Source organism: Prinia subflava, chromosome 9 (assembly GCF_021018805.1).
Source record: "Prinia subflava isolate CZ2003 ecotype Zambia chromosome 9, Cam_Psub_1.2, whole genome shotgun sequence".
NCBI classification, from domain to species: Eukaryota; Metazoa; Chordata; class Aves; order Passeriformes; family Cisticolidae; genus Prinia; species Prinia subflava.
In genome coordinates this window covers 13,408,836-13,432,535 of record NC_086255.1, presented here as the reverse complement: position 1 = coordinate 13,432,535, position 23,700 = coordinate 13,408,836, and the positions used below count along the sequence as shown (strand labels likewise).

Sequence of the window (23,700 nt, the reverse complement as noted above, 5' to 3'; positions counted from 1 at the left end):
GATGTGGAAGAAGCACAGACATCATGCCTAAAATCATGGCATGGCAAACCTCTATCATAGTTGGCTCTCACACCTGGGTCATGCTAGACTGAGCTGTAGGTTGTAATGCTGGCAGCCCGAGCCCAGAGGACAGGCTTTCCCATCTGTGATGTTTCTCTGTTCCATCACACAGTTCCAGCTCTGTTTGTAGTTACAGGTGAGCAGGGATAGTTAACTGCTGCTCTCGGGAATTGAGGTGTGATGAAGGGTTGGCTTTTTAATGTTTTTACTTGGTAAAAGTAAACTCTTGCCACACTCTCACCACTACTAGCCAGTTGTTTTAGAGCAGTGAAATGTGCCATAAAATATGTCATTTGATCTCCCATTAATTACATACTTGAGATGAGAAATGTATTTGTTTTCAAGTGATAACTTTGTTGTGGAACAGTCAATTACAGACTGGAGATGAGCAGGAACACAGATCAGGTTGATGCCCTGTGCTTCCGTAGGTATTTTCACTCTGTGCCTAGATAACATTTTTTACTTTCTCATTCATACCACTTAAACTATCAGTGCCACTGATAGGTTGTATAGGTTGTATATACCTAAGAATTCTGATGCTTACTTATTGAGAAAAGAGAACAGAAATGTTTCTTAGATTAATTTCCAGTGGCTGCATGAAAATAAGTGAGTGGATAAATTCCCTAAATTGTAGTCCCAAGTGAGGTTGTGCAGCTGTTCCGAAAGATGAGTTAACAGCTCACCCATGAGGATTTCCTTAGTTAAGAAGACAAATAGAAGTTAAGTGAGGTATTTGATTTGCTTGACTTAAATTTACAGACATGGACTGTAAAAAGAGAAAATCAACATATCCTGTAGCTGTGGTGACACCGGGTTAGTATCCAGCAAACAGCGAAGTGTCAAGATGCACTTTGTAGCTGCCTGGTGGTTCAGAAAACACATCTTCTGCTTCTGCCCTTGCAGAATGGAGCTTGGTAAAACCATACTGGGAAATTCTGAGAAGCTCAGTTGCTGTGTGTGCACTCTTTGTCCCCTCCTTATTAAATAAATAGACCGTGTATCTCCCTCTGCCATGGAACCTGTCATCACGATCAATAGGTTTCAGCATGGCAGAATTGAACAGGTGTAGCAGTTGCTTCTCCTGTGAAATTGCTGCAGTGCTGACTCAGATATTTTCAGTGAGCTGTAAAGCCAAGTGCTTTTGACTAAAATATCCTTTTGTCTTGGATTCTTCCCTGCAGTTTATTATTGTGACTGGAAGACGTTTCCCACTGTGAGTTGTGGACTTTCAGCTTAATGTCAGTACTCATTAAATTGTAGGAGCAAAAGAAATTTAACAGACTGGAGTTAAACCACAGTAGAAGGAAGAATTTGCACAGTTCCAGGGAGTTTGCTTTCTTTTAATTGTTGCAGACAGCTTAGGTATGGTAGGTATGTGTACTTTATAGCAATGCTTTGTGGATGTGTGTTAAAATAATCTAAACCCTCTTACTTCCTGCCAGGTGAGGTTGTACGTATGGATCAACTCAATCTAATTGTTGCAGGCATGGAACAGATGGGGTTTTATTGTCTGGAGTGCTGGGAGTGCCTATGAGAGCAATGTCAGCAAGATCCTTGCCCCAAACAGCACTTGCTGAGATACAGCTTGCTGCAGGAAGATTGGTTTGGAAGCTTTACATAAGTCTCCAGCAGCCATGCTTATGATGGCTTGTATGGGAGAAAAGGCAAGAGGGTTTCTGTTCATTTTGGTCGCTGCACTGTGTGTCATTTACTTGCTGCCTTAAGCTTGAGCAGTTTCCAGCATACCACATAGAACACTGAGCTCTTACCACCTTGGTGGTTTAAAACATTTAGTGGAAGTGATTGCTCTCATTTCCATTTCATAAAGGAGAAAATAAGGTATATGAGAAGGAGAGGGAACTGCTGTGGCAAATCACAGAGAAACTGGTTACTTACTGATTCCTGTTCCTGAACAACAACTACTTTAGGCCTCTTTTTTGTAGTAAAGCAGCTTTGTGGAGTGTGATGAAAGACAACTATGCCCTTTCCTGCTCTCCTATTCCTAGCCTTCATAGTGGATGAAGCTTAAGTTCATGCCAGAGTATTTGTCCATCTCAGTTCACGCCAGTTTTCATTGCAGAGGGCTAATGAACTGGCTGCCTTTGCTGTGCATTCAGTTTTACTCAGTGAAGACTCAGATGCATTCCCTGCTGCCCAGTGTGCTCTGCTGGCATGAGCAGATGAGAAGATGAGTGTCTGCAGTGAGTACAAAATCACCCTTGATTTCCTGTGAAGGGGTAAATACCAGCCAAGAGCTGCTGCTTTTCTGTTCCACTCTAGCAGAATGTAGAAAGAAGTGAACTTGTGATGTTGCTTTTATTGTACAAGAAATGTTTGAGGATCTGCAAGAAGACTTTGTCAGGCACTGCATGCTGGACCTGTGAAGTAGGTGCAAAGGCCAGGTTCATGCAGGGAATGATGGCTCAGCATTCCCATCTCTATAATAAGCTTTGCAGCCTTTCTGTTCTTCCCTTAGCCTACTTTCAGCACCTCCACAGTGCTTTACTTTGGTGCTCAGGATAAGAGGACAGTGTTGTCTTATGGGACTCTGGCAGTGTAGCTGCTGTCAGGCTAGAGTGGGTATTAGACAGCTCATCTGCAATAACTTGATGGGGAGAGTCTGGAGGTCAGAGAAAACGTGCTGAAGAAATGCTGCCTGCCTGAGCACAGTGATTTTGCTTTCCCTGCACATTGGACCCAGACGAGCCCATTGTGAGGTTAAGGAGGGTGAGGAACCTTCCTCACCATGGTGAGTCACCTGAGCTGGCAGATCCTGTTAATTGTGGGACCAGTACCTTCATGTTGCTGGTGCATTTCACTTCTCACATCTGATGTTACAACTAGTGGCAAATTAAATTGAGGAATTAATTAAACCTTTGCTTTCCATATGTGGCACATTAGTTTTCATAGGAGCCCTTTCCAGTCAGCAGACTTTGTGTCTTCAGAAGTTCTTTTACTCTGGGCCTCTCTGCAGGGCAGCACTGGTTGTTTCTGTTTATCAAGGAGTAACTCTAGGCAGTTTTTAAAGACTATAAACCTAAGTTTTTAAATGTTACTGTCTGGAGAGCTACTGCAGCCACTGCAAAAACAACTCCTATTGCAATGAACACAGTGAGGGAAGGGGAATGCAGCTTACCTGGGGGGGATTCCTTCTCTCACTATAGCTCTAGGTAAGAGCCACAGTATGATGTCCCTATTTGGGGAACAAAAAAAACAGTTGAGCCCACATGGAGATTTTTCTGCTTCTCACCTTTCCGCATATGTGTTTTTGAGGGAGAAAGGGCAAGTAACAGTCACTTCAGGAGTGGCCAATTTTTGCAGCCTCAAGAATAGCCAAAGTAGAAACTTTCCACCAGCTGGAGCTTTCCAGTTTGCAGAGGACAGACTGTTCTGGGATCAGTTACTATTTCTCTGATCCTCCCTGTTCTGCAGTTTTTCACCTCTGTTTATCTTGATCCTATCTGCCCTTCTAACTCCTTTTTCCTATCTCTCTACTTCTTCCTTCAGTGTTCTTTCTGTGTTTTTTTCTGTCCATGGTTTATCTCAAACTGGAGTGTTTTGTGACGCTCAGTAAGTAGCAGCACTGTTGTATACTCTTGTTGCCAGTGCACTTTTTTTGTGCTTTCCCTGTTCTCTTGCATTTGTGATCCTTAGCCCCTGGGACAGAGGCTTTCCACTACTCTGGATTGGTACAATATCTGTTACAGTAGGACCTGCTTCTACTGTCTGATAACATGATATACAGCTAGTACAAATAAATAATTTATCTGCACTTTGACATTTCTAAATCAGAGTGATTTTTCCTGCAATATTCTCTTGTTCATGAAGAATTAAATGAATGCAATAAATATGCAATAAATGCAAACATACATAAATGCAAGTGTCCTAGGTTGTTCATCCTGAGAAATAGGCAGATTCATTCATATGTGTCTCTACATGTTTCTGGCATCATGGTGTGTAGGTAGCTTGAAGAGCTGCATGAAGAAGTGATATGAGGTGTGTGTTTTTTGGAGACCACTGGTGTGCCTTGTGCATTTACTGGGAGATCAACATCCCTCCCCAGGAGATTGAGGAAAAAAGAATGTGGAGATGGCTTGTGATCTGCTTTAGAGAACTAAGCACTAACCTCAAGACAAGACACCGGGAGCCAGTTTTTTAATTCCTGAGCCTTCTGTTTATTCAGCATCCTTCCTTTATCCAGTGACAGTCTCCTCTTGTCAGTTCACTGCTGAGCTGTGGATCTGTCAGAGGAGGCTGTGTTGCTGAAGTGACATCTCTCTGTCCCTGGAGAACTGTGTCCCAAAGTGCTGTGAAATGTGTATGACAAATGGCAGCCACCCCCACTGGGGGCCTGGGCAGTGTGGAAACATCTAAGTGCACATACTGTGGAAGGCTGTGTGGGAACTGCAGCGTTTTGTCTTTCAGCTGACACTTCACCATTTCCTTGCTTTATAAATGTGTTGAAGATGTTCATGCTTCATGAATACCAAACACAAGGGTTTTCTTCCCCCCCACCCCCATGATCAATATGAAGATCTCAGTTAGAACACATCATCACAAATCTTTTCTAAGTGCTTTAACCATTCCCTGCCCCCTCCTCAAGGCTACAGCTGGTATGGGAGTAACTGAGGAAATCACAGTGTAAAAATAAATCATTGCCAAGGATCAGCTGTTATGTGCTGGTGTGGGAGCTAATGGTGGCAGAACCACTGGTTCCTTTGTCAGTAACAGAGACCTGTGTTTCAGTGTTCTGGTCTCCCATTGTCTCCAGGATAAATGCCAGTGAAGAGGCATCTCTGCAAAGTGAATTCCAGCTGTTAATCAGTGAATATCCCAGGAGGCCAGTTGATAAAAACATGCCCCAGGGACAAGATATATTTTGAGAGATGGAAGAATAGCAGAGGTATATGAGAGTAGCTGATGCAGAAAGATGCTTTTTGGCACAGATAGCAATGGAATTTCTCATTGCAGATGAGTGAGAAGGAGCTGCACCATGAGCAAAGCCTGGCCCTGGTGGGTGTGTTGGGCAGTAAGAACTTGGCTGCACAGAGCCAGGACTGAATCCAAGCTCTTCATGCTTCTCTGCCCCAGGCTGCCTGTGAGTTCAGGAAGGCAGCTCTGCAGATGGTCAGGTTGGGGAGGAATTCTTCATAGTTAAAACAAATTAAACAAGTGAACTTCACCTAATCACTGAGGAACTGTCCATTCACCTTTCGGGAAATGAGAAAGGAGACTTGAATTCTTTTCCTTTTTTAATGTCTGTTGATTCTCACTGCACTGGCAGCTGGTTGCTGGTTTTGTTTTCACTGGGTGAATCCCAGCTGTGATTGCAGGTGCGCTCCACTAGCTCAGATCCAAGCAGGGACTTGTGAGCAGGCAGCCCATGTTGAAGTGCTTCACAGTAGTGGGTACAAATGAATGCTAAATCTGTTCTCTGGTAAATGTTGGAACTGTGTGAGTGCACTGAACCCCTCTGAGCTGCCAAACCTTCTGTCAAGCCAGAAGTTAAGTTGTTGTAAGTCTGTGTTCCATTTTTTTTCAATAATTTGCTGTGTTCTGTAGGAGTGTAAATATGACTCCAGCCAGGCATGAAACATGCAGCTTGAAAGCCAGTGTTGGAGAAGCTGGGTAATGGACAGTGTGATTGTGACTCTGGTCACACTGAAATGGGAAGAGTCTGGGCATGTCTCAACCTGTGTGTTTGTCCTTCTCAGGAGGGAAGAGGGAAGCCTGGTAGAGGCACTGCTGAATTTGTTTTCAGGGTGTAACTATCAAGGTTGGTGAGAAGGCAGAAGTCCCCCTGTGCCAAATACGTAGGGATGCTGCAGGAGCAGCTGCAGGAGTGACTGGCCCTGTGTGCTGACTGGCACCTGGTGTGTTGATGAGATGTGGCTGGGAATGTTGCAGTGAAGGTGGCACAGCCAGGAGGGTGAGCAGGATGATTCTGTCCTGCTGCTCTGCTCCCACCTGGCCAAGCTGTGCAGTGTCCAGCTCTGGTGCCCTCAGCACAGGAAAGACATGGACATGTCACAGCCAGTGCAGGAGAGGCCATGAAAGTGTTTGGAGGGGTGAACCCTTCCATGAAGACACGCTGAGAGAGCTGGAGAAGGAAAGGCTGTGGGTAGACCTTATTGCAGGCTTTCAGTACTTAAAGGAGACTTAAAGGAAAGCTGAGAAAAAACTTTTTTAGCAGAGCTTCTTGCAACAGGACGAGGGATAATGGTTTTAACTGGGAGGGTTGATAAAGATTATATATGAGAAGTTTTAAACAATGAGGGCGGTGAGGCATTGGAATGGGGTGGATGACCCATTCCTGGACACATTCAAGGTCAGGTTGGATGGAGCTCTGAGAAACTGATCTTGTTGCAGGTATGTCTGCTCATTGCAGGGGAGTTGTGCTAGATGAGCTTTAAAGGTCCATCTACAACTGAAACAATTCTTTGAGCCTATGAGTTGCAGATTCAGTTTGGGTTGGAGTTTTTGGGTTTGTTTTTGGTTTTGGGGTTTTTTTCCCCCTGCTCCCACTCTCCCCACCTTCCACACTCTTTATCTGAGTATTTAAAGAAATAAGGATGCTTCTAGGTCGGTTTTTATCCACTTGCTCTGATTGACACCACTGACTATCATGTATTCCTAGACTGGGGCACAAGCTCTTAGCTCTGATGAGATCTGGAGAAAACAGCTGAAAGTCCTTCTGCAGGGGGAGGAGGGAATCCATTAGAGTACAACAGAGAGAACTGGAGTGAATTTTCATGCTGATGAATATGAGAGTGGAAGCCCTGACTGCTGCTGCAGTGTAATCTGGCTGAGCAAGTGTTCTCCAGGCACAGCCAGAGCTCATCTGTGCCGAGCACTGACATGGCCTGTTCCCATGATGAATATTTACCTCAGCAGTGGGTCTCTTGAGTAATGTCCCAGCTACAGCAGTTGCAAACTCTGTCCCAGGAAGTCTTCACTGTCCTGCCATTTTTCTTCTCAGCAGCACCTGACAAGCAGAAGGAAGGCCAAGGAAATGCTCCAGCTCCAGTTTGGTGGGGTTTTTTTCCCCAATTGTTATTTTACTTTCAATTTTACATTTCTCATATCTGCTGCTAAATCCACCTAGAAGGGAAAGGGAGTGTTGCAGATTGGTGCTGCTAGTGAGAGAAATGAGGCAGAAGAGCAGGAGTATTTGGTGACCAGTATTTGCCTCTGTGTTTGGGACACTGACATAAGTTATCTCTAATGATCTAAACTGTGGATGAGATCTGAAGTCATTATGGTAAGAATTCAAAATGTAGGGGTTGTAGTGATGAATGACTACAACTACAACATTTTAAATGGAGTGGAAATCCAAAGCAATAAACCGTCACCTTCATCATATCAGGCAACAAATTTCCACAAAATGTCAGGAGGCACTGAGGAGACAGTTCTCTGAGCAGGATGGGGCAGTGATGGCCAGCTTTGCTGTCATTCTGCTGGAACGCAGAGCAATTTGCAGCCTATTCTCAGCAATTCCCCCTGCCAGAGCAGGAAGCAGTATCTGCTGGGACAAATACACCCATGTGTACGACAGTGCCTGCACTTGAAATTTCCATCAAGCTTGTGTCAGGATCTGCATTGGCCTCTGCAGGGAGCGGGCCTTTGGCAAAGCAAACAGTACTTTATGGTGAGGGAGGAATTTCTTGCAGGACTGGCTCCATGTGCACCTGCTCAAACTGTCAGGAAATTTCTGCTGCATCTTTAAGCTGTTCCTGAGACCTCTGAAAATTTTCCTCCTTTGTTTCAGAGCCATCATCAATCACTTCAACCCGAAGATAGAGTCCTATGCTGCAGTGAATCACATATCACAGCTCTCTGAGGATCAGGTAAGCCAGGCATGCCACGGCCTCTTTTCATGTTGACCTGTGGAATATGGGTGTTCAGGAGTACCTTGTGCTCACTGGGACTGATGATGTGGCAGCAGTAAGAGATGCAAGTGGGATTCTCATGTTCCTTGTTCAGATGCTGGTGAGAGGAAGAAAAGCAGGAATTGCTTTAGCCAATTTTGCCACCACTCACAGAGATTTTGACCCCGCAAATGTAGAAGGATGGGTACAAACAAGGAAAATATTCAGCATTGTCATCAAGTGTGTTTGGAAACCGTGAGGATGCTGGCATTTAGAATGGGACAGGAAGTTTTTGGCAGTGAACTTAGTTATCAGAGGACTGTTGAGTGTAGTTCTTTTGGTGATATTGAGGACCTAGAACTCTGATAACAGCTGGTAGAAATTTTCTAGGGTAATTGAATTCAGTTAGGTTAGATTTTAAAAAGCAGAGATTTTTAATAAAGAGGGTGATTGTGTTAGGTTTCCCTTCCTTGAATTGGCCTGGTTTGCTATCTTTGTGTTCTGCTTGTATTGCATAAATTTGTAAACGTGGCTTTTTGAAAATAGGCTACTGTGAGTGGTCTCAGGAATGGAAGAGATGGCCTATTTCCCAAAATAAAATATCAGAATTATACATTAATCACCCTTAGAGAGATAAATGACTCTGCAGGAGTGTGTGGTGGACAAAATGCAGAGCTGCCATGAGAGCTTGGGGAATCATCATAGACACAGCTGCATCAACAGCTCTTGACCTTCTGGAGAAGGAATTGTTTATGCAGTCCAGGACAGATTTCATTTAAAGTCACCTTGGGCTGCCCCTTCCACTGGATGGGATCCCATACTTGTGCTTGCTAAAAGGTCCTGACTGTATCCTGCTCAGCAATTCATTTCTCTTTCTGTCCATGATATTTTTACTATGTCTTGATTATACTCCTCCGTGTTTCCCACTAACGTTTTCATTTATTAACCTACTTGATCTGTAATACGTAACACTCCAAAAACATGGGATGATGCTGTACTGATGCAATGGGGGGGGAAAAAAGATGACCTACTAATAAATCCCTACTGGATTTATTCTCTTCTTGGTATAGTTGGATGGAAGAACATTGCTTTTAATTTACTCAGTTTTCCTTATTGTTCTGCCTCTGAGAGTCACTGTATCCACAGCTATGCTTTGTGATGGTTTGTGTTATCAATCCTCATTCATTGATCATTCATTCACTGATTACATCAACCCAGGCCTCTAAAAAAGAAAAGCCTTTGATAGCCCAATTTAAAACTGGAGGCTTGGATAGAGGGGAATTTTGTATAGTCTTTGAGTTTGAGAAGGGAAATGAGCTTTTCACTGTCAGCTCTGTGTAGTATTCATCCCCCAGCAGTTCAGGGAGGTCAGGTTAAATCCTTTCTTCCTTGTGTGTTATTCTTTAAATAAAATCCCTAGCAGCAGGCAGATAATGAAATCAGTGCTGATGCATGAAGCATTTTGAGGAAGATGATTAGGAAGTTGAAAGACAGACAGATTTCTCTTTTTTCTTTTCTCCCTTCATGCTTTCTCTCAACACAGGGAGAACATCAAACAAAATAAAGCAATAATAGCCCCAGATGAACTGCAGAGAAATAAGGGAGATGTCACTGTGGTGAGGAAGTGTGTGGTCCCAGGGTATTTATTCAGCACTGTGGAATTTACTGCACAAGGAGGAGAGGCATGGAGACTTTTTGCTTCCACTTGCAGTTATGTCAGTGAGCTGAGGTTTGTGTGTTTGGACTGTGGTTTCCCCTCTGTCAGTAGCTGTAAGTACATGAGACATACTGGTAGTTGGCCCAGATCAAGCCCAGGGTCTGGCTTTTGTGGGCTAGCAGAATCTGCTGTTTCCATTGTGTGAGCTGTTCAGCATGTGTGTGGGAAGGGGAAGGATCAAGCTTGCCTTTTGGCTGCTGCAGTCTCTTTCCTTTTTTGTTGCTCCTTCCAGCTGTACCTTTGTTTTAACTTGTGTGTTCGCTTAATTACCCATTTCTCTGCTCTCAGAATCCACCATCTTTTATAGCCCTGTCTTTTCAAGTGTACCACATTGAAATATTTAATGCTGACATTTAGCTTGTGTGTCCACACACAGAATCTACATTTGGGACTGGTCGTTTTCTCCTTTGAGTTATTCCAGTAGTTTCAGGAGACTGGTATTTCTTTACTGAAAACATTTGTTTTTAGAATTTTAAGGGTCAAACTTTGCTTTTAATGAAGATTTCCTTCTCAGACACCACTCTTTCGCCAGATTCTCATATGGCTGCTTACACTCCTCTGTGATATCTGAGAATCTCCTGCTAATCAGGCAGGTATGTCTTTGACATAGCTTTGTCTGAAGGGGAATTTCCAGCTGCTCTGCTTTGTTTCAAATTCACCTGAAGCTAAGTTCTGACACCCTGTTCATGTGTTAGATTATTTATTTATTTATTTTTATATTTTAATGTCCTTAAACGTAGGCAAATAATCAGCTGAAAGAGATTTTGCTTTATCTTCTTTTCCTAATCCTATTGAAGCCTTATTACCTTGTTAATTACTAATGTCCATTTATTACTATTCTAAGTCTGTCATTTCAGTGCGTTCTCCTTTTTTATTTACAAGCATTATTTTTAACAATATTACACACTGGGGGGATTTGTAGGCCCTTGAAAACGATGGGCATGGGATTGTTTTAAGCATAGGCTGTTAATGCCACTGTATATTCTCAGCCCTAGAGATTTCCAGGAACCATGGTCTGAATATACAGGTTCCTGGTCTAGGCCAGTATATTTTTAAGATTTCATGGAATTGTTATGCTAACTGTTCTGGGGTTTATCCAGTGTTTGGATCAGAAATACAGGGAAAAGACCTTTTCCATCCCACATTCTCTCCATCAAAGGGTGGGAGGTTCCCAGGGGCAAGTGAACAATGAGCCACTTCAGTCCATAAACACTACAGGATCTTCAGTGCTTCTGCAAAGCATTTCCTTGCCAAGGCAAACTCAGAGTCCTTCGTAGTTGTTAGCTGTTTTGACCTTGCTGTAGTTCCTCACCATGAAGCAGGGCATGTCTTAGACAGTTGTTGACATCTTTCCTCACTTGCGAATTTGTTAAAGCTGACTTCAGTGTTAATTTGTTGTTTTGTAGTATTCTCTCTCTCTCAACACATTTAGTTCCTCCCTGCACCTCCTTTAAGGGACTAAAAGATGCTGCACAGTCAGAAAGATCAGGTTGGCCATTAACTGCCAATGTAATTTTAGCTCTTCCATGCAAGTGATTATTCCCATGTCTTCAAAGAGGTTTTCGTACATTCTTGAGTAAAAGGGCAAAATAGCCTTTTATGAAATGAATTCGTAGGCTTATCTGTACTTTCCAGATGATTTGACTGCCTTGTACTTAATATGTTGGAGGCAGTAGACTTTCTCAGTGCCATATCTGATCTGAGAAGCTCCCAAAATATTTTCTAGCATAAACAGTTGTAGAGAACAGGGTCAAGGCAATGAGGAAACAGCAACACAAGAGTTGCTCTGGAAGAGCAAATGCAGGCAAAGAGAAAAGATGAAAACACAGCATGAATGGCCTAGGTGGGGTCCCACATCTGCCCTTTTGTGGTTGTGAAAGGGCAGCTGTTTCTAAGAAGGCAGCTCTCTGTCTGATAGCAGTGTAGTATAGCTTTCAAGAAAGGCTAAAGTGAGAGGAACCCTGTGGTTTTGATTGAATTTTCCCTGAGTAGGAATGTGTTGTGGTGCCTTGCATGCCAATCAAGTCTTGTGCCAGTTAGAAATTTGCTCACTAAGGTCTTGTTTTTTCTTTGGCATTTTTTCTCTCCACAATTTCCTCTCTAAGGGTCTTAAAATTGAGATGTCAAACACACAGGACTGATAATGTTTGTTAGTCAGGACCATCTCTGTGCTTTTTTCAGTAGAAGCCCCTCTTTCTTCCCAGCTGCAGTGGGGACATTTTGGCATCTCCAAAGTGGAGGTAAAGTTCAGTGTGAGAGACTGCTGTGAACACCTGTTTTATGTCTGGTAGTTGCAGATGGAAAGTGCTGGGAGCCAGAACAGATTGTGATGGAAAGACAGGACAACTCTATCACTTGTGAAATTGTGACAAATGAGTGTAATAGTTGGGTTGTTTCATGCTGTAGTACCTTTGTAACTCAGGTAGAACCACAGAATTGTTTCAGGTTGGAAAAGACGTTTAAGATCATCTAGTCCAACCACTAAACCATCAGTGCCAGTAACTGCAATCCAGTTTGATAAGGCCATCTCACAAAGCCATTTCCCTTTCACTGAGGTCATACCTCAATTGCTGAATGCTCCTCCTTGCCAGCCCAATCCATATGGCCTTGTGTTACCTGGTAAGGCTCTGAGGGACTAACCTGCAGTGCTGCTCAAAGAGGTTCCACAAGTGACTTGCACAGAAAGATACAAAAGGGTGTGGTTAGTTTTAGGTGCCCTAAAATGTTTTAATTCCGAGCCATTGATGTCAGGGTTTATTCAGTTTGTTCTGGTTTCCATAACTAGTAGCAAAACCACTGGCAGATACCAAATGCTTTGTCTTTTTTTAGCACTGCTGGCAGTGGTGTTAAAAGCCTCTTGGCAATGCCTGCATGTGATATTTTTTAAATGCCAAGTACTGTCAGTGCTAGGTACTACCACAGTAAATCCCCCGAATCTCTTACATTAATATAACATGTTGTGGGGACTTGAGAAATACTTTGTAATGGTCTTGGCATAATGATGCTTCACTTCTGAAATGCAGTGAACTTTGGGGTAGAAGGTCTCTCAAGCCTGCTGGTGTTTTCTTGCACACAGCAGCAGGAATGTGAAACTCCAGCTAAGGAGGGATCACCAAGGCAAGGCCTTAATTTAAAGTCATCGTGTCTTTGCAAATGAGGCAGGGATGTTGGCTTTCATGGTCTCATTATAGACACCTCCTCATGACTAATGGCTTGAAACAGATTTTATCATTTAAATAGAAAGAGCAGAGCTGCACCAAGTGAAATTGGAGAGGATCTACACAAGAAGTCTTCTGGAATTGGCAAATTGCTGGTTTGCTTAGCTAATGGGAGTTTTCTCTGGTTTAGCTATCGTCTTTTTTGTTTGTTTGTTTTCGTTGCTTTTGTTTTTCGTTTTATCTAAGAAACATCCCTGCTATTTACTAACATTTCAGACTGCTTTATGCAATGTGCCAGACTGAATGGGTCTGAACAGGCTCCAAGGTCTGATCAGCTTTGCAGCAAGGAGATTTGAAGCTGGAGGTGAGCTTTGGAGCAGTGACATTGTGCTGTGTAGTGCCTTTTATTAACATGCAGAATGCAGTAAACTGTGCGTCAGTGGAGGACGGGGGACAACTGTGCTAGGCCATTAGAGAGACAAAAGAAGGACTTTGATTTTTAAAAACAGCTGCTACTGGAGTGATGCAGCTCTATTCCTGTAAGAAATGGGAGAAACCCTTCCCATTCCCTTCCTTCAGGCTCTACACAAAGGTGCTCCAGCCTCTTACTGTTGGTGGCACTTCTAGCTGCCCTGGGCCTCAGAGGCAGTGTGACCCCAGAAAACCTTGGCTGCTCCTGGAGCAGAGGAGTCTTTCCACCCTTTGCACACTGTAGATGCTGAGACCTGTCTTGCTCCCACCACTTTTGTGAGCTGCCCTCTTGGACAGATTAGGGGCTGCCCTGAAGTACAAACTAGTAACAAAATAAGCCTATTAAACTTCAAAGCAAGGTTTGCCTTCAGTTTTTATGGCTGTTTTCACATCCTTGCTTGGCTTTGCCACTACAACAGGGGCTGATAAGGGCCTGAAGACTGCACTAGTACAGGTGACCACTAATGGCTGGGGACTTAGCTTGGAAGAGCTGCTACTGTCTGCTGGCTGCCACTGAATGGAGTCTCCTGGAGCTGGATAAGTTTCTGTGCTGGGGCTACAGAAGCTACACTTGGTGTGAGCTATGAGCCCAGCCTGATTCAGAGCTGGGAGTGTGCTGAGCACGAACCACAGCTTCAACTTTGTAATAAGCTCCCAGTCCACCTTGTGGAGACAGGGATGATGTTGCTCTAGTTCCAGTGCTTGTCCTCTTCACCAGTGACTTTGTTTCACAGGACACTTCTCAGATGCCTGGCATATTTGCTTTATATGTGCTTTTTCTGCACATACTTGCTTTTTGTTGCTTCTAAACCTAGAAAAGGGGCGGTGAAAGGGGTGGAACTAGAGGAAGGGGCTGCGGGGTGGGGTCTGAACTCCTTCCTGCTGTCACTGTGCTGCTTTGAACAAACCTTGAGCCCTGTGTCTTCCCAAGTGAGGGTAGCCCGTGGGGAGCCAGGCAGCATTTGAAGTGCTGTGTGGTCTGCCAGGGAAGGCTGCTGAGGAAGTGCAGAGCAGTGTTACGGATTCCCGTCACTGTTAAGTGCCTGTATAGGGCAGGGAAAGCTCCACAGAGGATTGCCACAGAATGATCAAAACAGTCTGCATTTCTAAAGATTAAATTACAACTCTGCACATCTGTGATTAAAGCAGAAGCTGTCAACGTCTGGCTTGTGTGAACGCACAATTCAATTTGCATTTTGTAAAACTTCAGATTGAGAAGGTTCTTTAATCCCTTGTGAAACAGGAACAATAGGTGTTGGCTTTTGCCATAATGCCTATAGATACCGTGCAAACCTCTTTGGTCATCCTCTGCAAAGCTGGATTTATAGCACTATGATTTGTTGCTGTAGTCCCGAGCTCCACCCTAAGCTTCCTTACACTCAGTTGTCTCTCTGCTTGGGAGTCCTAAAAGCAGACAGGCTACAGCCTGCTGTGCCAGCTGCAGACAGCATTGTGGCTGTGAGCATCCACTCCTGCAATCACGTTTTCCTCTCACAAAGGAGACCGACTGCAGTGACTGCCAGCCCTACTCGTTCTGGGGCTTCTTTAGGGTAGAATTCCTGCCTTTAGAGACTGGTACTCTTCCTTCTCTCTGATAGTATCCTGCTGCTACAGATTATGTTTTTCTGCCTTCCTTTTCTGGATCCTCTAGCTGGAGCTGCAGCTGTTTCCCAAAAGTGACAAATTGGGTCATTGCTCTGATTTCAAAGTGGGAAGCAAATGGAGCTTTGTGGTCTCCACCCCTCCTGGAGCAGGAGAGTAAATGCTGCTGAGCCAAAAGGTACCACATCTGAACAGAGCTCCACTCAGTTGGAAGACTCGTTTTTTTGGCTCTCTGAAGCTTGACATTTGGATGTGAAGACAATACGTACAGAAATTTATTGTCCACAGTAGGGACCTCAAAGACAAATGTTTTAATAGTGGAGAGAATGGCATCCCTGATGTGTGTCACTCTTTCTGAATTCATGTGAGATCTGAGGCAGGCAGTGGGATTGCTCAGGTAACCAAGATGTGCCACTCAGAAGACAGCAAGCTGGGGGAATGGGTGTCTGGAGAGATGGAAGCTGGGGAAGGTGGTTCATGAGCCAAGTGCCAGAGGCTATACATCAATTCCATTGCTTTAGTCAGAGGGCCCTTGGATTCCCTCATGGCTCAGTTAAGGCACAAAAAAGCTCCTGGGGAGCTAAGTATTGCTGGCAGCACATCCTGTTTGAGCAGCAGCATCTGCCTCATAGCTGGCAAGGGTGTAGGCCTGCAGAAGGATTAATTCATAGCCCTGTGTTTGCTTTCACCTGAGCATCTGTTTGGAGGAGTTCTTCTTTCACATTTTTTCATCTGTGGATTTACTTTCTCCACCAGTAACTGCTTCAGAGCAAGAATTTCTAAGAGGAAAAATGTATTCTGGTCTCCCAGTCAAGAAACTGGTAAATTGTTGTGGAGCATTGTCTGATAGTACATACAATTTTAGACTAAGCTGATGCGACCCAGCAAGCATCACTTATATCAATGTTAACTGGTGTGTCTCAGTTGTATCAATGTTAGTTTAAACTAGCAAACCTTTCTCTTCCATGAAAACAAGTCTTAGTTAGGATGACCGCTGGCAGTAAGATGGGGAAGCATGGAAAATCTCAGCAATTGGAGAAGGTGGTAATGTGCAGACTGTCACCTAAAAACATCGTTTCCACTGACTCCTGCCATATGCCTTAGTCTCATAGTTGGAAACTTTGCCACAAAGTGTCACTGTGTGCAGCACCCTGCTAATGAAATGTCTTGCTGAAGGCTTATTTGTGCACAGACCCTATCATGGTTTCCCAAATGTGTTTTCCTCAGCAGCTATAATTTGGCAGTCTGCTTTTGTTTTTGAGTTGGATGTAAAAACACACAGAGAATGCTGTTGAAATCATACTCTGTGGCTTCCTGACTACTCAGAAAATGCTAGGTTTGGATCCTATGTGAAAGCTGTAGAAGTTCTTATGAGTGCTTCTCCCACTTGCAATGGCATGAACAAGCTTCTGTCTCTGAGACAGTGACAGCTGCTTGCAGGGACAGGCAAGGCATCATTATAGCAATGAGATTTAGCGTCAGGGAGCTGACATGAGGTGACTAGCTAACTCTTTTTGGGGTGCTTTGGCTTTGGGAAGGTGTCCAATACCTTTTTCAGAGCAAACTGAGCTGCCCTGAAGCCCTGTGAGCATATTTAACACAATGGAAAGCTGGAAGTTACAGTATTGTGAGAATACTGTGAGAATCTGGGCACTGCTATCAGCTCCCCTCTGGTTATATTTCTTCAGCATATTGTAAACCAAACTACTGCTCTTCCTGCAAGTAAGGCACCAATCTTTTCCTTTAGGTAATGCATTGTACTTCGCAGCCTTCTCCTAGTTCAGTGACAGTGTTCCAAACCCAGGACAGATCAATCCATATGCGAATCTGAAAGTCACACAGAGCCCTGAGATGTTTCTCATTCTGCCAGCAGTTCTCTTTCCAAATGTTTAAAGGAGGAGTGTGCTTAGCTGGCTGATTAATGACTGAGTCTCCCTTTCCAATTCTCTTCTGCTCTAGAAATACATATACCCCTCCCAAACCTGGATACCAGCCTCTGCCCAGCGATGTTATGTGGTGGTTTGCTGGAGTCAGGCATCTGTCCAGCTTGCAGGAAACATTATCTGTCTCTGTCACCGCAAAGTTTATCTGTTATTTTATAAACAGCTTACAATACAGAACATAGATCTAGATGGAGCTTTATGTGACTGTATCTGCAGGTGGTTTTGTCTCTTTCATTTCTTAAAAAAGTGTAGGGGTGTCAAGGCTGTGTTTTGTTTGCAGTAAGTACTCTTTTTGTTGAACATCCTGGAACACTCGAACAAGAACAATCTTTCCACTGATGAAAACAGAAATGTGGATTTGTGAGCGAGCTGAGATAGGCATGCTGGAACTTAGACTTTGATTGTCTGCTTTAATTTTGTGCATCCAGGCTGCTTTGCTGGGAATTTTCTCCCCTGTCGGTAATGCTCCTGAAAACTAGTGACTTGATGGAAGCATCTCACTACAGAGTCTTAATTCTCACCTCAGCTGTAAAGATGTGCTTTTCTATTTTAAGGGATGGACCTATTTAATTACAGTACCACCTACAAGTCACTTTATAGGCATAGAGAGAAAACTTAGGTCTGTTGCTGGGCTAAACTCCCCTTCTCAGAAAAATAAAAAGAAAGCTGCTGTAATACTTCATCTCTTCGCAGATACCTGAGCATGACACACTTTTTGCAGGGGAGAATATTAACATGATCTGAACCTTAATTTCTCTGGTTGATGACAGTTTTCCACATCATGCAGATTTTGCTGAGCTTTCCACCCTCGATAGTGCCCAGAGGAATAATATTCCTGGACTGCTTGAGTCCTAAAGTGCTAAACTGCTTCTGTTGCTATTTAGTGTGTTGATGCATCAGAACTAGGACTAAGCAGTACTGGGGCTGGGCAGTTAATGTCATATCAAATGTTTTAGCATATCAAAATTGGTCACTGACCACTCGTGTCCTAATTGCTCAGGAAGTTAGTTGTTAACATCTGGTCTTGTTAGCTTAAGGCATAGCCTGGTCCCTCATTGTCACCCAGAAACCCTTCAGCTGAGTGAAGTATGATTTGAGGATGCAGGTGACTGTTCTGTTGTGAGAGGAGGATTGAAGCTGCCATGTTTTTCATACATGAGATCATAACTCAGTGTGACTTCAGCATAGGTATGTCAGGGAGACCTTTCTCTGGGATGAGTTTGGAAAAGGTCAGGTTAAGATGCTTGAAGGAAAATGTCCAGTTGGCTTGATCCTGATCTTTGTTTTAGGAAAGAATGATGCAAAAATCTGTGAAGGGAAATCTGAGGAATAAGTGGTTTTTATTTTTGTGGTATCCATCTGTAGAAACCTGGGGGATGGCAGGTGGAAATCACCTGCCTACACTCTCCCTGAGCCCCTTACTTTCCAGTGCTTATAACAGCGTAGTTATTGAAAAGGTTAATCCAGACTCTGGGCTGTTAACACTCTGCAGTCACCTTACACAGTTGTACCTGGGTGTTTACAGACTGCTGCACATTCTTCTGCCCTGCCACTTGTAACTGAGTCAAGAACAGATGCTGGAAAAATAGCCACAAAATATTTAAGACAGCTGTCTTCTGTCATTTCTCTTGGAAAAGGCGGTCGGATCGTTCTGATGCTCAGTGTCCCTCCCTGGCAGAGGCTCTAATAAGTCTGCTAGGATAAGGGCAAGTGGCATTTCAGATCTCAGGCATCTTATGTTCTCTGTAGCTCCTACTGTATATTCCCTACTCTCTGGATATTGAACTGTTGTTCTGGTACCGTATTTGACTGGAGATTTTTCCCTGCCATTATTTTTTCTGTGGGTGGCTGAGTGCCGTCACACTGCAACCAGTGCACGCATTTGAGAGGATTCCTTTACATATGCCTCTTTGGCATTTTATGATTTGGTCTCTTTCAAGATGTGATGACAGAATATAAGTAGGTCACTTTATTTCTTTTTTGCTTTTCACATTTCTGCAGTTCTTGTGATGTTTGAATTCTTTCTGGAATTCTGGAGGCTTGTGACTAGGAGAGTGCAGTAGGTTCCTAAAGTCTTGGTATTCATCTTAGGATTGGGCTTTAACAGGACACTAGGGACATCTTTTTTTGTAGCCTTTGTGTGACTTGGTAGCCTGTTAATTAGTGCCTTTCACATGTTTTAGAGAGTTGAGAAGGAAAAATCATGGCCCTTTTCCTAATGCACAGCCATCACTTGCTGCTATGCTGCATCCTGTGGCTGCTGCCAGCCCTGCCCTGCTGTCCTCTCTGAGTTGATTATAGATGGCAGTTGTTGTCTAGAAGCATTAAACAAAGTGAACAGCTCTACTTATTGCAGTTTGTGAAAATACACCAAATAATAGCTCTAGGCACAGTCACAAGTCGGGCCTTAAAAAGGCATATGGAAGAAATTTAGTCTTTCCTTAGTCAGGCCAGTTCAGGCTGTAAGAAACCCCAGACCTTTAAAGTACCTGGATTTTTCAACCTGCAGAATTGCTGCTGTGTTTTATTCATACTGTCTAAGATGATATAAAGTGTTGGGGTTAAATTATAGCACTATTTCACTGAAAATCCCTTTAGCAAATGATGCTTAGAACTGTAAGATCAATCTCTACAGGGTAATTAAAAATGTGACCCTGTATAGCTTCTGCCACTGGCTTTCTTAGCAGGATAAGTGTGGTACCAATATATTCTGCTAGCCAAGGGTGAGAATGGATCCCTCTACTTAATCCATAAGTATGTGTTACTATGTGGTCAAATGTGGGGAAACATTTTGTAGAGCTTTTCTGAAATGTGAGACTGAGTTGAAGACACAGAGACCAGGTCCAAAGCTTCCACCCAAGCCTTCTAGTGGTGTTGAATTCCTGAGGGGACTGTTCAGCTGGTATGTCTGGTTAGTCAGGAAAAGCCAAGTAGAACTTGAACTTGTGTATTAGTATAAGGTGCAGTTTCTCAAGAAATTTGCTAAGCAAGCGTGAAATCCTCTTTACGTATAGTCAAAAATTTGGATGTGGGAATAATACCAAGAGGGCAATGCAGCTGCATTTTGGGAAGAGCAGGGTTTGATTCCCATTTAAACAAAAATAGTTGTGCAAATAAAACTGCCAGCTGATGCAGTACAAATTAAAGGTTTTAAAATCTGGAGAAAAAGCTGCTGAGTTATTAATCCCTGAACTGAAGCCCTCAGGTCCTTTTAGTGAGTGACTTCAGCTTGTCATCTAATCCTTTTGACTCATAGAAAATAGACCCAGAGATGTTCTCTGTGGTGTAGGAAGAGGAAATTAAACCAGTGAACTAAATAAATAAATTGATTAATTGGCAACAATAAGGCGTTGTGTATGCACTGTATCTAATTGCTTTCTTTATATTGTCTTCTTCAAACTTCTGGAAAGACACGGGTTTATGGGTTGCTCATGCAAAAATATGCTAAAAAACCCACCTCACCAAGGCTTTGAACCTTCAGCTTCAAAGATCATTTGTGGATCATCTTACATTGCTTTGGACAGTCTCTAATGGGGACATTGCTCAGCCAAGCTGAATTCATGCAGTGGAAATTCAAGCTGAAATTGAATACACCTCAGGACCACAGAGTAAATCAAATCTCATTTCCTTGCCTGCAGGCAATGTGGGCTGTGTGGACTTTCTTTCTCCTTCTCCTCCTCTTCCTCCTTCTCAGTAATTTTTATTCTCCTAGATCAGAGATACCTTTTTCTCATAAGAAATACTGAGCAAGTGGTTTCCCTAAGCCTTATTCAAAAACCCATCAGAGCTAATAGTTTTCAAAATGTTTGATGTCCAAGAGGCACTTGGGAGCATTAAATCCTCACACAGGGATTTTCAGGCTGTAGAACAATGGTGTTCTCCAAGCACTGCAGAAATTTCAGTGGAGATGATATTTCCATCACAGATCCTGCAGGTACTGATCCATGGAATATGGCAAAAGAGAAATATATAGAGAAAGCAGAAGCATTGGTGATCAGTTCCATGTCCCCATGACAGTGGCATTGTCTTTATTTAGGTCTTCAGTGTATCCCATCTAAACAGGAGGAACCCAGCAGGTTCTGTTTAGAGCTGTGACAGCAGGGTGCATGTTTTTGATTCAGAGGGCAGGCATTGTGGACAAGTAGTTCTCCAGCTTGCTGCTCAACTTGCTGATCAGCTCAGCTTGAGGAGTCAACAGCTAAAGGTGCTTTGGAAAGGAAGCATAGGTCATGTTCTTTTGTTTGCCTCATCCTTTGGAGAGAACAGATGCCAGCACAAGTCACCTTTTCCTTGATTGTCAGTGGTGGGTATACAGCCAACACTGTAATTTTAGCTGGCCTGTCAGCAATAAACCTCACCTTTGTGTCATGTCCTTCGTGCCCATCCAGCATCTGAATGTCTGTGGAGATAAAAGCTCACTGTCATAGTGGTAAGATGCCTCTTTTCAGTCTTTCTCAGCTACTCATTCTGAAGAGTTTTGTCTCATAGTGTTTGGGGTTGTTGCTGGGAGTATATGAATCGTGAGAGTGCTGGTGCTTAAGGGGTGGTAGGTCTGATATTTTAAGGACATAAGTGGAAGAAATGTTTACAGGATAAACACTGTGTTCCAAGGCATACAAGGCCTTTTTGTTGTCCAAATATGTATTGACTGCAAGATGCCATTTAACCATGCCAGGAATTCTTCTTCAGAGACATAGCTATTATCTTGGGCTCTGATAGTTTCTGTCATGTATAAGGAGAAAGGACTAGAAACAAATGAATGTCTGCAACCTTTGGTGCCTCTGTGTTTATTCCAGAGATTGCACATGGGTGTCTTTCTCTGAGAAGGACAGTAATAAGCAGCAGACAGTGTGATTTCTCAGAAACATCTGAGCTGTTTTCTGTGTGTGGTCCATGCCCAAGTCTCTGCTCCCACTCAGCTTCACCTTGCTGACTGTCTGCTGGTCAGCTTTCCAGCACATCTCCATTTCAGTCAAAAAGTGTCTCAGCCTACAGCGTTCAGCATTTCATCAGGCCTGCCCTTGCTAGTGATTATCTTGGATAGTAGCCTCTACATTTCCATCTGTCCCAATAGCCATTTAAATGTTCGTTTTAAATTAACTTAGCAGTCAAGTTTAAGCAGTTCTAGTTTTGCAGGCAGAAAACATTTTCTGTGTTGGCCATGGATGCTTCCAAACATTAATGGTCTTGTTCTGTTTCAGTTCTGGTCATTGCCCAGATGGAGTTTCAAAAGAATGACGCATTCCAACAGCACAAAAGGGAATAATTCAACAAATTAAAATGTTAACAAGCTTCACTCCTTCAGCATATCAGAAATTGTTTTGTTTCCTTATTTCTGCCTTCATCACAGACTTTGTCCATTCCTTTTCCTCCACTGTGCAATGCAGATTAGTCTAAGATCCCAAAGTGTGTCTGGGGTTTGTGAGGAGTCACTTAGTTGGGACAGATTTGATTTAATCCTCTTGTCTTAGTAGGAATTTCATAACTGCTGTAATCCTTATAAGCCTGACTTGCACAGCTGCATTCTCAGTATTTTAGTCATCTCTACTCCTCCTTTACCTTCTCAGTCCCTCCTGATGTCAGTACTGCCTGGTCACCAGCACCCTTGGTACTTACGTTTAGAACAAAGAGACTTCTAACTTGCACAGCAGAATGCGTGCAAGTCTTATTTCTGCAGTGAATGCGTGTGAAGGAAGAACTCCAGACTCTGGATTGCAGGCTAGGTGACCTGCACTTAGATTGACTTAAACCACTTTTTGGACCGGAGCCTTAGAGCAGACACTTTGCAGCTGAAGCTTTGTTTCCACTGCAGGATTTTCTGTCTATGAGGATCATCCAGCAGCTTATAGCTATCTGCTCCAACTCCAGATTTGCAAAAGCCTTAAGAGCTAGGACTTTTATATGGGTTGAGTCACACAAACTTCCAAGCACTGCCCACCTCTCCTTGTTAGCTTGCTACCTTAGCATACTGCTTCTACAGTATCTCTAGCTATTTGTAGCTAACCAATTGACTATAGATCTTCTGTTTCTTTTGGGCTCTATCTTTAGAAGACATTTTTGCAGACTGAATTTTTAAGTCTCTCAGAATCATTAAACTGTAGTTTTAAGTCTGCTAGATATTGTCCTGCAGGAAAGGGCTCCTGGAGTCACTGTGATAAGCCTGGAAATGTTGACTCAAGGCTCAACAGTAGTCGTAAAGACAAATAGAGAATTAGAAATTATTAGAGAGAACACAAAAATAAAGGAGATGCTGAGTAAGTCTTTGATAACTCATGTTTTAAATCTTATCTATTAATTCCAGTGCCCTTAGTTCATAAAACATTCTGAAGAACTGCAAAATAGTGCAAATAATCAAGCAGCTGTTTGCTCAATGAGTTTCTTGGCTGTCAAGACTTCTTGCTTGTATTCAAAAGTTTTTCTTTTCCCTGAGAACAGTCCTCAGTTCATTTTCCACATGTAGTCAGGCGGGTGAACTTAGTGTTTCCTCTTTCTTGGCTTCATTGCATCTCCTCAGGCTACTGAATGACTGCCTTTTATCACTTCCACTAATTGCTGAAATGTAGGTAGGAGTTAGGGAACTGATCTTTCTAATGTCTGCCGCTCCAACATACACCTTCCTTCTCCAGTCCTAGCTGATTTTCTCTAGCATGTCCTATGTTGATTTGGCTTACTTTAAATACAAGCATCCACTTGGTTTGTGGCCAGTTTTTTAGCATATTGGTATTTAGTTTTGCTGCTTCCTTTAATTAAATTTATTCATGCTGCGCAAACCAAGTTTAAAAAGATTTCTGATCATTAAAAAAAAAAGTCATGAGCTAGATTAGCATCCACTTTTTCTCAGCAAGCATCAGACCCAGGGCTGTACATTCATAAAGGCCATT

The 23,700-nt window shown here is 43.1% G+C and overlaps 1 protein-coding gene across 1 annotated transcript in view; it reads left to right on the top strand.

The window, feature by feature from the left end:
• ARMH3 (armadillo like helical domain containing 3) overlaps positions 1 to 23,700 on the top strand; it is a 122,675-nt gene that overhangs the window by 80,993 nt on the left and 17,982 nt on the right. The window contains exon 24 of the mRNA XM_063405478.1: positions 7,829 to 7,907. Coding sequence (XP_063261548.1) covers positions 7,829 to 7,907 — 79 coding nt within the window. The remainder of the gene's footprint in view (positions 1 to 7,828; positions 7,908 to 23,700) is intronic.